Here is a 14,508-nt window from a genome sequence, read left to right as displayed (position 1 = left end):
GGAACCGGCAATAAGGCAGCAGAGGAAAGGGGCTATATCTGCAGGCAGCCTAACCTAGAATGAAGCAATGCATTCCTAAGCTCATTCTTGTATGGAAAAGCAAAGGACTGTCCATTGGTGCTTTGAAGTGACAAAAATACACGAGTTAGAGTCAGTTGTGGGCACCTCCCACTGCTCTGAAAAATCACTCATTTCTGCCAAACACTGGGACCCGAGACAGAGCATCTGAGCATGGGAGACCATCACCCCACAGTCCCACAGAGAAATAGAGAGAGACCAAGAGAGAGAGAGACAGAGACAGAGAGACAACCACTGGTTCAATTGTCATGTGACCTTTGACATCACATACTCCTTGTATTGCAAGACATCACTCATTTATCAAGTTAATATTTATTAGAAACGTCTACCCGTCTTGTGGAACACTCGCAGAACAAGTTACTCACACTCCAAGATTTTACTGTGTGTATATATATAATATATATTACTTACTATGTATAATATAATAGTATATATATAAAAATTTTTAAATATATATATATATATAGATATATATAGATATATATAGACATACTATTTTACTGATTACAGGATTCTTGGTTCTGAACCTTCTGCATGTCATGCCCCTGATATGCAACATCAGTACCATGAGAGAGAAAACACTTCAATGAAGTAAACCAAAGTAACAAGATTCAAACTAGGCAAGGCCACACGTAGGCCAAGATTTTTCAAACCTTTTTCTTCATGCTGAAGTTTTCAGCTCCTAGACAATAATGCATGTTTCTCTTGCCAGAAACCTAGGCATATCTCTCCCCTCTTGAGCATATGAATCTCTAGAATTATATTTAAATGCCAACAAGGTGAGGTGAAGAATGGACCCGGCTGGCATGCTCACAATGACCAAATTGTGGTGATGTGACTTCAATCCAATACATTGCTCCACTGTTAACTTACAATAAATGACATGTTTGCTTTCTAGACATTAGTGAGATGCCTTATTAGACACATTCCTAGAAGGCCGGAGAAACTGGCTTCTAATCCATATGGAACTGGTGAATTCCCTTCAGGTAGCCCACAAGGTATCTAGAATATAGTCTTTATATATTCACATATAATCTTACGTATTTGGATTCTTCAGAGTAGACCAAAGAGAAACTCTGGGCTGCAAAGCTCAAGTTACAAATGTGGGATGGTGCTATGCTTACAACTGGCGGTCCCCGAGCCATGGTCTTCTGAGGCCAGAACCCATTGCGGCCCTGATTAATTTATGAATTGAACTTCTGTTCAACGGAGGCCCGGTACTGGGCAGTGCCTATGCTTCCCGTGAGTATGGCACGGTGCGAAGTACCCTAAGAACTAAGAAAAAGGGAAAGAAAAATGGTAACATACGATGCATATACGGTAAGGAGGCGTCACAGTCCAGAGTAAGAGGTCTGGAGTCACTCCGCTGGGTTTGAATCCCGGCTAAGCCACCAGCACCTGCGTGACCTGAGAGGCGGTCTCAATGGTAAAGGTTTAGCCAAATTTCCGAAAAGGAAGAAAGCAAGAACTTGCCTGCCACGAAGGGAGGTCTGGGGGCGCAGCATGCAGTCAGGTCAGGGTTTGGCGTCCGCTTGGAAGGGTGATGCTCAAGGCCTGGGCAGCCCTAGCGAAGATGCACCTGGCTCTAGGCCTCACAGGGAAGCAGAGAGGGTCCCGGGGGCAGCAGGCCACCCCACCGCAGTGTCGGAAGCTCCCGTGCTCAGCTTTCTTGAGAGAAGGGCTGGCAACACACACCCGGGCGCTGAGAGGCCCCACAGCCACCGCACTCCCCCACAGTCGCCAAGTAGTGGCCCAGCTGCTTGTATACAACCGCCACAGGCAGCCGGAAATCTATACACCAGCCAAGGGCTGCCGGCTGCAGGCGGGAAGTCCCAGACGCGGGAGGCTAAGGGGCGGGGCTTTGGGGCCTCGCCATTTGCCCTTTGCCCTTTGCTGAGGTCACTTGCCATGCTGCGCATGCGCGCCCCTGTTGGCGCCATCTTCCTGGGAGGCGGCACAAAGGCCCGGCTCAGTCCCTCAGGCTCAGTGCCTGTTTGACTAAGAAAGGAGTCAGAAGCTCAGGAGGCGCTCTCCACCTTTTTTACTCCCATCTCTCAGTCGTTTTGTGCACAACCAGCCCGATATGGGCAACCTGCTTTGTAAGTTTCGTTTCCCACCCCGCCCCCGCCGCCGCCTCCGCCTCCTCCGCTCCCGCCCGCCACCTGGGGATGTGTGGCCCCTGCACCCCCCCTCCCGCGATGCTGTTCCACCACCTGGCCGGGACCACCCCGCTGCTCCTTCACTTGCCCTGGGCCCTGGGCGCAGGCTCTTCCACCGGAATCCTAGGCCTTTACCGGCTAGTTTATACGTCCAGCCCAAGAGGCGGTACCCCATCCCGCAGGCCGCAGGTACCCCTCTGGGGATCCCTCCCTTGGTGAACTGGAGTCACTCTCCGAAAAAACCTGTGCTGTGTGCTCGTAATTCCATGATGTTTGGACACTCCAGAGCCAAAAGGATCCCTCCTCTGGAGCGCAAATTCACTCTCCCACGTTCACTATCTGAGAAGGCAGAGGAGGCTGTGGAGCCGGTACCAACCAGGCACCTCCCACTTTTGTGCCCATTTGGGGTGGAGGAGAAGGTCCAAGAAGATCCCAGAAAAAAGATGGAGGATCTTGCAGAGACCAAAGGTCAGAATGGTGGGAACAGGGTCCCCCATCACGTTGGGGACATACCATTAAAATCTAGTGCCCTGGAGACCGGTGGGCTTCTCACTTCCTCGCAGCGCAGCCCCGCACCTTTGGACCTCCATCCTAATCCTCCAGAAGACCGTTTGAGGGAGAATACCCAGAAGTCTCTGATGCACTGCCGCCCTGAAGGCCGCGCAGTCACCTCCTCACATGGCCCAGCCAGAAATGTGGTGCCTGATACAGATACAGCAGCGCTCTCCGACCCACCCGCACGCTGCCCCTTACTGCAGGAGACATCAACAAAGGAAGTGGCGGGTGAAAGCCATCAGCCTGTCAGGGACACATCATACCTCTCCAGGAAGGAGATACAGGCTAATGAGCCTCCAGGCATCTCATCAAGGAGCTCTTTTTCCCCTGTATCTGCCAGCAGTAGGCCCTGCAAACGGAAAACATCCACGTCCCATTCTCGGCCACCACCACCGCCCCAGTGGTGGGGCCACGGCGAGTTGCCCCCACTTCCTAGGTTTCCTTGCAGAACTATTGACAAAAACCTGGACACCTTGAAGAATACCAAATGTCACAGGAGTAAGACCTTGGAAGACAGAAGAGAGATCAAAGGAGACTGCTCAGATGCTCAGTCTGCCACTTCTTTATGCCTACTTGCCTCAGAGACCGCTAACTCTCTGCTTTTGGCGAGTCGCACTTTGCAAGTCCCCATTCCTACTGATGACTTGGCTGACCAATCTGCCAAGCCCCCGACTGCCTCTGTCCTTCCATCTTTAACACCAAACCTTGGTCAGGAGAGAGCCCAGATGGTTTCTAAATCTTCTCCAGCTGTTCCTGCTGGTGGTGTTCCTCATCTTAGTTCCAGTCTCATTTGTGGAATTCCTGTGCAGAAAGAAGGCCCTCTTCAGCCAGTCACTGCTGTAACCTGTCTTATTTCTGACATCACCACACTTCCTAACACCTCAATCCCCTCCTTACAGCCACCCTCCTGCAACACAGAATCCCCAGTACCTCTGTGTGTACATTCCCCCCCTCCTATCCTACCCGCCCCTCTTCCAAATCCTTCCACACATAGCTCTGTTTCAATTGTCCAGCCCATCATTTCTAAGACAGCTGCTTCTACCATCGCAGCCAATGCATCTACATCTACCTCCAGGCTCACTTCAGGTCCTGGTGTCGTCGACATGGACACCACTCCCCTTTCAAAGGCTGTTATTTTCAGATCTCCCCAAGGATCCGGAATGGGATCTCCTTCATTTCCCCAGGGTCGTTGCAGTTTGAAGCAGAGGTGCCCTGCAGAGTCTCCAGTTTTCACCAGCCCACCTGGAGATCCGAAGACAGCCCTTCTTGCCAGTGTTGCCGTTTCCAGTAGCTTGTCCCTTGCGGATTCTGGAGTCACCTCCACTCCAGTAGGCAAGCCCTCTGCAACCTGCAACTCGGCCTGTAACAGCGAAGCCATGGAGACTCCATCGCCATCTCAGGCTTCCATCTTCTCTTCCTCCCCTGAGTCCAGGGACAACCATTTCCCACTTAACATGGTGCTTTCTGGTTCTGCTAACACACCACCCCGTGGCAGCACTGTGGTGGCCCACGACTCTATCCATTTACAGAAAAAGTCCTCCAATGGACAGACCTCAGTTTCCAACCACTCTGACCCAGGAATCACCTCTCAGCCCACAACTGGGCATCATAATGGGCAGCAGCCTAACAATTCTCACCTGTTAGGAACACCAGTAGCCTCAACACAAGCTATGGGCCCATCTGCTCTCGTAGCCCAGCCCCCCAGAGACAACGCAGTGAAGGCAGGTTTGGCAGGTTCCGCATCTATCACCACTCTCACTATCCAGCCGGCCTCGAGTGACAAGCCAGGCATCCTGCCCATTGGCGTATCTACCACAACAGGCTTTGGAGTTGCCACGGGGATGCCCAGCACCGGGGATGGTGGCTCACCGTTAGCTGACAGTACTTCAGGCCGACATGTGTTTTCGGGACGTGCGGCCCCTATGGGCAGTGGTGTGTACATCCCAGGCCCCGCTCATTCACAGGCATCCGGAGCATTCCACCTTGGGGCAGGACTGAACGGGGTACCAAGAACCATTTCTGCTCCAACTTTAGGTCAGACAACCTGGAATCGCTGTGGTGATGCCATGGCTGCTGCTGTAGGAGGAACAAATACCGTCCCGGTATTTGGACAAAATGCTAGTTCCACCTTGAATCCAGGCACTTGGGGCCCACCCATCCAGAACCCAGGTAGTGGAGCAGTGGGGCAGGGCTGTACTGTTCCCACAGGTGGAGACTCTACAGTCCCCACTACCCATAAGTGCCCCGGGGGTTCATCCCGACAGAGAAAACTTGCCTCATGTAGAGGAGATGCCACCGTGGAGAAGAGGACTAAGTCAAGAGACCAGGCAGCCTCCCCCTTAAATCTGAGCAGCAGGGGGCCAGCCATCAAAACCCCAGGTGATGGAGTAGTGGGAGAGGGCCGCCCTGTTCCCTCACGTGGAATCTCTAGTATTGCTGGTAGCCTCAAGGGCACCCAGAGCCAATCTGGACAAAGAAAACTTGCCCCACGTGACCGAGCCACGAGAACCGAGAAGAAACGTGGGTCAGGACACATGCCAGCCTGCTTCTTAAATATGATCATCGGGGGCGAGCCGTCCAAAACCCAGGTGATGTAGTGGTAGAGGGCCACGCTGTTCCCGCAGGTACACACTTCCGTGTTCCTGTTAGCCCCAAGGGCACCCAGACCCCATCTGCACGAAGAAAGGCTGCCCCACGTCACCAAGCCACCATCACAGAGACGAAACATGGATCAGGACACATGCCAGTCTGCTTCTTAAATCTGATCGGCAGGGGGCGAGCCGTCCAAAACCCAGGTGATGGGGTAGTGGGACAGGGCCACGCTGTTCCCGCAGGTACAAGCTCTCATGTTCCTGTTAGCTCCAAGGGCACTCAGAGCCCACCTGCACAAAGAAAACTTGCCCCACGTCACCGAGCAACCGGCACGGAGACGAAACGTGGATCAGGACATGTGCCAGCCTGCTTGTTAAATCTGATCATGAGGGGGCGAGCCGTCCAAAACCCAGGTGATGTAGTGGGAGAGGGCCACGCTGTTCCCGCAGGTACAAGCTCTTGTGTTCCTTTTAGCCCCAAGGGCACCCAGACACCATCTGCACAACGAAAACTTGCCCCACGTCACCGAGCAACCAGCACGGACCCGAAATGTGGGTCAGGACATGTGCCAGCCCCCTTCTTAAATCTGAGCGTCAGGGGGCGAGCCGTCCAAAACCCAGGTGATGGGGTAGTGGGAGAGGGCCACGCTGTTCCCGCAGGTGGAAGCTCTCTTGTTATCGTTGGCCAGAAGTGCACCCGGAAGCCGTGTACACAAGAACTAAACGCTTCGTGTGGAAGAGCCACTACCAAGCAGAAGACACGTGTTTCAAGAGGCGTGCGTGTTTACCCCCTACAGAGCCCCTCGGACTTGCCTGGCCACACGGCCTCTGCTGCAGTTACAGGTGGCAGCACCAGCTCTGTGCTTGGACCCACTTGTAGTTCCACCGTCCTTCCACACAAATGCGGTCCTCCCGCCCAGCATGCAGATGGTATGCATGGAGGGGACAACGTCATTCCCACGAATGTAGAACCTAGTAGTTCTTCACATCAGAATGATTGCGGCCGACCCAATGCAAACGCAGCAAGTGCCATAGCAGATGCAGACAGTATCACATCTATGATGGCAGGCCTCTATGTCAGCACCACCCAGAAGGACACTGGGAGCCCTCTTACCCCTAACACAGGTGGTGCTCTGGGGAACAGCTCCACGCCTGCTACGACTGGATACACTTACGGTCCCTCAGCCACACAGAGCACAAGTGCCCCCCATAAGCACAGCGCTGGTGGTGCATTGGGGGATAGTGCCAGGAAATGTTAAACAGAACTTGGACTTGTCCTAGTCGGGTACTCCTCTGACTTTGGAGGATCAAACACTGTATGTGTCCTGGTAAATTGGGCCTGTGCTCTGGGCATGACTAGAGCACCTTCATAACCTGACTAGGACTTCACCTACACATTCCCTTCTTTTGTCACGAATAAGGACCTAATATTCCTCTCCAAATTGGATATAACTGGAAACTGACTTCTTTGCACCAGAAAGGGGCCCAACCCCTTTAAGTGAAACTTACCCTGATCTCTTCGTACAGAAAGTGTGTACATTGTGTGCATACATGTATTTATGTTTAGAACTACACCAGAAAGACAGCAGATTCAAGAAGTTCTAGTGGAGAATGGAAGAAAGCTACATAAATCATCAAGCGTGCCATCCCTGGCGTGACTGTGAACTTGGCTGACCCAAGCTCTGGGCCAGTTTTCTCTGGTCTTGGAACGGGCAGGATACCACTGCTGCCTGTAGGGACTCCCTTTACCCCTACCTATTTGCCTCGATGGGCTTTTATCCTGCCCACATTGTGTACTTAATGTACATGAAACTTTGTTATGAATCTGCCCTCGCTCATGTGTCTTTTTGACTCAGCAGTAGAGAAAGAATTAACCTGTGTGAATGGTGATGGGTTGAGCCAGACATAACTATGCTGAATTTTCCACGTTGCAATGACTGGGATGTAGAAGTGACCACATCCTCTACCTGCACACACTGACTCCTGCAATCTACATTTTGAATGTAACGGATGACAATCCAGGGGGAAGTAAGGTCCAAAGGAGGGAGAGATGAGGTGACTCACCCTTGCCTCTTCCTCTGTGGTTCACTCTTCTCCCACCCCTTCTCTCTGACCTTACTAGAGGCTAGAGAACCTCTGATGTGTCAAAGGAAACCACTCAATGATTTTTTTTTTTTTTTAGAAATGTTTCAATGTTTTCTTGTGTGTCTTCTTATTTAATTTAGACTTAGGCCAGTCATTCTTACACATTCCCATATCACCCAGAGAGGATAGATTTGAGCCTGGAGGAACAAGGGGAGAAAGGGCACATACCCACTCTGTAATTGTTGGAAATTTCAGTTTCTTTTAATGTATTGTGCTGCCTTAATGCAGCAGAAGAGATGCTCTTCAGTAAGTGGCCCAGCTCTGATCTAAATCACTAAAATATCAAATCACACAAGTTACAACTGTGCCCAGTTCTGGCTGACACTGACTTTTTTGCTGGATCTCCACTGGACTTAAAAAAGGCAAAATTCGCAACTGTGTGGAGCCTACATTCTAGGTGGATGGGAGCAAAAATACAAACATGCAAATTATCTGATAGGTTAGCCAGGAACTAATGTTACGGAGTATAAAGTAGCATAGGGAGCATTGAGATTTAGGCAGAATCACAGCTTTCAATTTAAACAGTGGACAGGATAAGCCTCGCAAAGAAGTTGGGATTTGAACAGGCTAGGGAGGTAAGAGAGGAGGACAGAGAAGATGTGGGTTGAATTCCCTGCACCATTTATTGGTTGCACGATGACAAACGGTAGAGCCATCCTTCAAGTGTCTCAGTGAACTCAATGCTTTTACATGGCCTATTTACCTTGCAAGATTTTTGGAAGGCTAAACTAAAATAAGGTAAGGAAGTCATTTAAATTATTATTGTTGTTTTGTTCTATAAACAAGGATAGATACATAATAGATAGATACATAGATAGATACGTATGTACATACATACATACATACATACATAATATATGGATGGAAATGGGAGACATATCTACACTTAATGAGTTCCTTATCAATAATGCTTCAGTTACCTCCACCAGGCAATTCGTTGCTAGAGGGTATCAGACACTACTGCCGTGATATCAATGAACATTGCTTTATTACCTTTCATTACGAGTAGCATCTCTCACAATTATATAGGATACCTATTTTAAAGGAAATAAACTACACAAAATTTCAACTAATCGACTAGACTTTTATGTTCTTTGGTACATTTTTGTTAAGCCAAACTTCTGTTCTTAACTTTTTTAATGACTTTGTTAAAATATAAGTGACATTCTATAAGCTGCACTAACTTAAAGTACACAATTGGCAAGGTTCTGAAATATGCGTATACATACCCATGAAACCATCAGCACAATCAAGAAAATAACATACCCATTGCCCACAAAAGTTTCTTTGTGTCCATTCGTAGCCCCCTTCCACTTTTCCCCATCCTGTCTTTCCACATCCCCAGGTGACCATTGATATGCTTTTTATCATTATAGATGCATTTGCATTTTCTAGAAATTTATGTAAATTGATTCCTACTGTGTGGAATCTTTTGTCTGGCTTCTTTCACTAAGTGTAATTTTTTTGTGACTAATTCATATTTTTTGTGTGTATAAATAGTCTATTCCTTTGTTTTGCTGAGTAGTATCCCACTGTAGGTGTGCCATGTTATGCTTATTCCTTCATCTGTGGATGGATGCTTGAGTTGCTATAATTTCTAGCTATTAAAAAATAAGGATATTATGAACATTCACATACAAGTCTTTGTATGAACATATACTTTAATTTTTATCAAATAGATATCTAGGAGTTGAAGGACTGGGTCATGTGGTAGGTACATGTTTAACTTCTAAAGAAACTGAAAGTTTTCTGAAGTGATTACACCATTTTCCTTCCCACTAGCAGTGTATAAGAGTTCCATTTCCTACACTTCCTCACCAAAACTTGGTGTGGTCAGACTTTTCTAATTTTAACCATCCAATAGGTGTGCAGTGGCTTTAATTTTCATTCAGCTAATAAGTGATGATGCTGAGCAACTTGCCATCCATACATGTTTCCTAGGTGTGCTTTCTTTTCAAATATTTTGTCCATGTTTCTAACTTTTAAAAACGTTCTATATATTGAGTTTTGAGAGTTCTTTGTGTTCTAGACACACATCTTTTCAGATGTGACTTGCAAATATTTTATTCCAGTTATGTGGCTTTCCTTTCATTATCTTAATAATGTCTTTCAAAGAGCAGAAAGTTTGGATTTTGATGAGACTTACACAGTTTATCATTTTTTTTCTTTTATCACTTTTTTGGTTTCATCTCTAGGAAATCCTTCCTAACCCAAGGTCACAAAGTTTTTGTCCCATGCTTTCATGTAAAAATTTTGTAAATTTATCTTTTGATCTATTTTGAGTTAATTCTTTATATGGCATAAGGAGAAAATTTCATCCTTCCATATATGGCTATCTATGGTCAATACCCATGCACCACATGCCTCCAGTGGCATTGTCAAGACTATCCTTTCTCTATTGAATTGGCTTTACATCTTTGCTGAAAATCAGCGGTCCCTATATGTGTCCCTATATGTGTAGATCTATTTCTGTTATCTACATTCTGTTCGACTGACCTATTATATCTGACTCTTGGTTATAATACATTCTTTCCCTGATTTCTTTTCAGTTACTCATGTAAATAGACTCCCAGTAATATAGACTCACCCTTTTACTACTCATATCTAGGTGTATTTTATAAAGCATTTTATAAATCAATAGAATTTGGGCTCAAACTAGGGTAACTGCCAAAAGACATTTTTTAAATGTTGAGATATAAAAACTATGTTTTCTACAGCCATCTAAACTCAATCAAATTCATGTTAATATGTCCCCAAAAGTTATTTTGCATGTGCATGGGGTGTAGAATGTGGGGAGTACGTAAGGGGTATATGTAGTCTATCCTAAAGATCATTATAGGGAGCAAAGAAAAGAGAGAAAATAGGAATATTCAAATTCTAAATGTTAAAATAAAATAATACATTTCTACAAGGGTTTGTGAAATTTACATTGAGATAAATAAGCAAATCATTATAAAACACAAAAATTTAGAGAATATTTCAAAATACTTTCATTTGCCAAATTCACTAAGATAGTCGGAGTAATAGAGAAGAATTTTCTGGAAGCAGCTTGTGCTTCTTTTTTATCCCTATAGGGTGATTAGCTGTATTTTATTCAGTGTATTGTACATGTGGGTGTGAATAAGATGGAACTTCTCTTAAAAAGAGAAACGAGTAAAGAATATATGTTGTCAACTTGTCTGAAACATTTTTCATGTTCTGACTCATTTTTCTTTGTATTGGTATTTCAAGAGTTTTTGTTTTATTAATTTGACTATTATAAAAACCTCGATAACTTCACTGAAATCCCATGAAAATAATATAAACAACTGTAATGGAAATTGAAAAGATGATAATAGCAATCAGCACTGTGTTATTTCTTGTCAGTGTTTTTTATCACTTCTAACAGTGAAAAATCCCATATTAATTTGACTTTTTGACCTTTAGTCTTCACTTTAGTGGAAGAAGTTCTTTTGAGAAGAGATTTCTTCTCTTTGCTTATTATTTCTTTGCACTTTAAAACAATTAATGACCATCCTGTGATAGGATCATCTTAGAGTGGTGCAGGAGAAGCACAGTTGTGCCAACTATGTACAGATCTATGGGTTCACAAAAATTTAAAAGCTTGATGTTTGAATCTTGTGGAACGTAGCCTCAATTCTGAGAGAGAAATGGAAATATTACTGCATTTACGTTGTTTAAAATAAACTGACACAGGTATATGGACAGCATCTTCTATTCTAGGCACAGTTGGGATATTGGGTGAGGGGGATGGTGAACAAGAGCTATAAAAAAGTTCTTGTCTATAAGAAGCTTACAATTTAGTTGGGGAGATGATACTCATTGACTCAGTGAGGATAAGTCTGATGCAGTTAGTCCACAGGTCATACTTTGATAAAATTTTGCTATAGGGCAGACCAGCCTATTCTTCTATTAAAATCCTTAATTCAGTGTCTAATAAACTTGAATATCAGGCTCAGATTCCACTTTAGAAATATTCCCACGGGCGCTAACAGCCAACAATTTAATATGTTTCCTAAAGACCTGACCCAACAAACCAGAATTCTTGAGTTTAACAAGCATATTGTCCTCCTTTAAGAAAGCTTACCATTTGAGCCTTGTATGCTAAGTTCCAAGAAAATAAGATAGATAATAAGTGACATTCAAGTTCAGAGGTGGGAGAGAAAAGAGGCTCAGCTTAAGTGAAACATTTTGTTGAATTCTTCAAAGCAGTAAACACTAAAGAGCACATTACTCCAGTCAGACTCTGAAAATGTTGAGAAATAAGATGAATGTCTAAAGATGGAGGTCAAAATGTCATGCAGATTTAAGGGTGCACATAGGATGAAAGCAAAAGGATTGAAAAAGACATCCCAAAAAGAGAACATGTGGAGGGGTGGGGTGGGGGGAGGGGGTAGTGCAGGCATACTTGTATCAGACAAAATAGACTTGAATCAAACCCATCACAAAGGGTACAATGATAAAAGGGTCAATTCACCAAGAAGATATAACAATTATAAATATACACCCACTCAGCATCAGAACATCCAAATATATGAAACATATATTGACAGAACTGAGGGAGAGATAGACAACAACACAATACTGACAGGGGATTTCAATAATTCATAGGCTATCCAGGCAGATCAATAGAGAAACAGAGCACTTGGACAACACTAGAGACCAAATGGACCTAACAGACATATACAGAACCTCCCACCGAATGGCAATTAAACTTCAAGTGCCACAGAACATTCTCCAAGGTAGATCACATGTTAGATCACAAAACAAGACTTAAATTGAAGAAGACTGAAATCATACCACATATCTTCTCTGACCATAATGGAATGAGACTAGAAATCAATAGCAGGAAAAAAAAAAAAACTGGAAAATTTACAATATGTGGAAGTTAAATAAAACACTCTTGAACCCCCAACAGGCCAAAAAATAAATGAAAAGTTAAATTTGAAAATATCTTGAGACCATCAAAAGTGAAAAAAGAACATACCAAAAATGACAGGATACAGCAAAAGCAGTACAAAGAGAGAAGCATATAGTGATAAATGTCTGCGGCATTAAAAAAGATCTCAAATAAACAATCTAACTTTAAATTTCAAGGACTACAAAAATATTATACAATCAAAGTTAGCAGAAGGAAGAAAACAATATTGATTAGAACAGAAATAAATGAGGCAGAGAGCAGAAATACAACAGAAAATGAATAGAGAATAGAAAAAAACAAAAAAATCAACAAAACTAGGAGTTGGTTTTCAAAAAGATAATCAAAAGTGATAAATCCTTAGCTGGAATAAGAAAAAAAAAAAGGGTTTGAATAAAAAAGAAAGAGGAGATACTAAAACTGATGCTGCAGAAATAAAAAGGATTATAAAATAGTCCTATGAACAATTACTATGACAAATTGGAATACCTTGAAGAAATGGAGAACTTCCTAGCAACCTATAAGAGTAAATCATGGAGAAATAGAAAATTTCAATCAGTAATCAAAAATTTCCCTGAAAAAGAAAAAGTCAGGACCAGAAGGATTCACTGGTGAATTCTATTGAACATTTAAAGAAAAACAAATACTAATCCTTCTCAAAGTCCTCCACAAAACTGAAGAAGGAGGAATACCTCTAAACTCAATTATGAGGCCAGCATTGCTCTGATGCCCAAACCAGACAAATATGCTACAAGAAAACTGCAGGCCAATATCTCTTATGAATACTGATACACAAAACCTCAACAAAATACTAGAAAATCAAATTCAACAGCACATTAAGAGGATCATATGCCATGACCAAGTGGAATTTATCCCAGAGATGCAAGAATCTTTCAACATACAAAATTCAATAAATGTGATACACCACATTAATGTAACAAAGGATAAAGATCACATGAGAATCTCAATAGACGGAGAAAAAACAAATTCAATACCCTTTCATAATAAAAACACTCCATAAATTAGGAATACAAAGAAATTATCTTAACATTTTCAAGGCCATATATGAAAAGCCCACAGCTAACATTATACTCAATAATGAAAAAAAAAAAAAAAAAAAACTTCCCCTCTGATATTGGAAACAAGGAAAGGATGCCCACTCTCTTTTCTTTTACTCAACATAGTACTGGAAGTAGTAGCTAGAGCAATTATGCAAGAAAAAGAAATATGAAGCATCTAAATCAGAAAGGAAGAAGGAAAATTATCTCTGTTCATAGATGACATGATCATATATGTAGAAAACCCTGAAGTTTTCACACATACACAGATGGAGACTTCACACTTACTGGTTTCAAAATGTATTACAAAGCTACAATCATCACCACAGTATGGTACTGCCATAAAGACAGATACAGAGGGGCACCTGGGTGGCTCAGTCCGTTAAGCATCTGACTCTTGGTTTTGGCTCAGGTCACAATTTCACAGTTTGTGGCTTCTAGCCCCGGATCGGGCTCTGCACTGGCAGCGCGGAGCCTGCTTGGAACTGTTTTCCTCTCTCTCTGCCCCTCTCCTGCTTGCGCTCTTTCTTTCACATACAAAATAAGTAAATAAACATTAAAAAAAAAAAAAAAAGACATACAAGGACCAATGGAACAACAGAGAGTCCAGAAGTAAATCCATGGATTTATAGTCAAATTATCTTTGACACGTGTACCAAGAATGTACAATGGGGGGAAGGATCAGGTCTTCCACAAATGGTGTAGGGAAAACTAAATACCCACATTGCAAAATAATGAAATTGGTCCCTTATTTTAAACCATACACAAAATTCAACTCAAAATTAATGAAAGGCTTACATGTAAGACCTAAAACTATAAAACTCCTTGAAATAAAAAACAGGGGGAACAGCTTCATAATACTGGTCTTGGACATGACACCAAAAGCACAGGCAACAAAGGAATATATAGACAAGTGGGACTACATCAAGCTACAGGACGGGAAAAAATATTTGGGTTAATATCCAAAATATATTAGAAACTCCTGCAACTCAATAGCAAGAGAA

The 14,508-nt window shown here is 43.8% G+C and overlaps 1 protein-coding gene across 1 annotated transcript; it reads left to right on the top strand.

The window, feature by feature from the left end:
• Positions 1-2,161: 2,161 nt before the first annotated feature.
• On the top strand, positions 2,162-5,389 carry LOC122232948 (nuclear pore-associated protein 1-like). The gene has a single exon (XM_042963481.1). It carries the CDS (start codon positions 2,162-2,164, stop codon positions 5,387-5,389), a length of 3,228 nt encoding a protein of 1,075 aa, XP_042819415.1.
• The last annotated feature ends 9,119 nt before the right edge of the window (positions 5,390-14,508 follow it).

Source organism: Panthera tigris, chromosome D4 (assembly GCF_018350195.1).
Source record: "Panthera tigris isolate Pti1 chromosome D4, P.tigris_Pti1_mat1.1, whole genome shotgun sequence".
Lineage (NCBI taxonomy): Eukaryota > Metazoa > Chordata > Mammalia > Carnivora > Felidae > Panthera > Panthera tigris.
The sequence above is the reverse complement of the archived record's forward strand: the minus strand, read 5'-3'. Positions and strand labels throughout refer to the sequence as shown.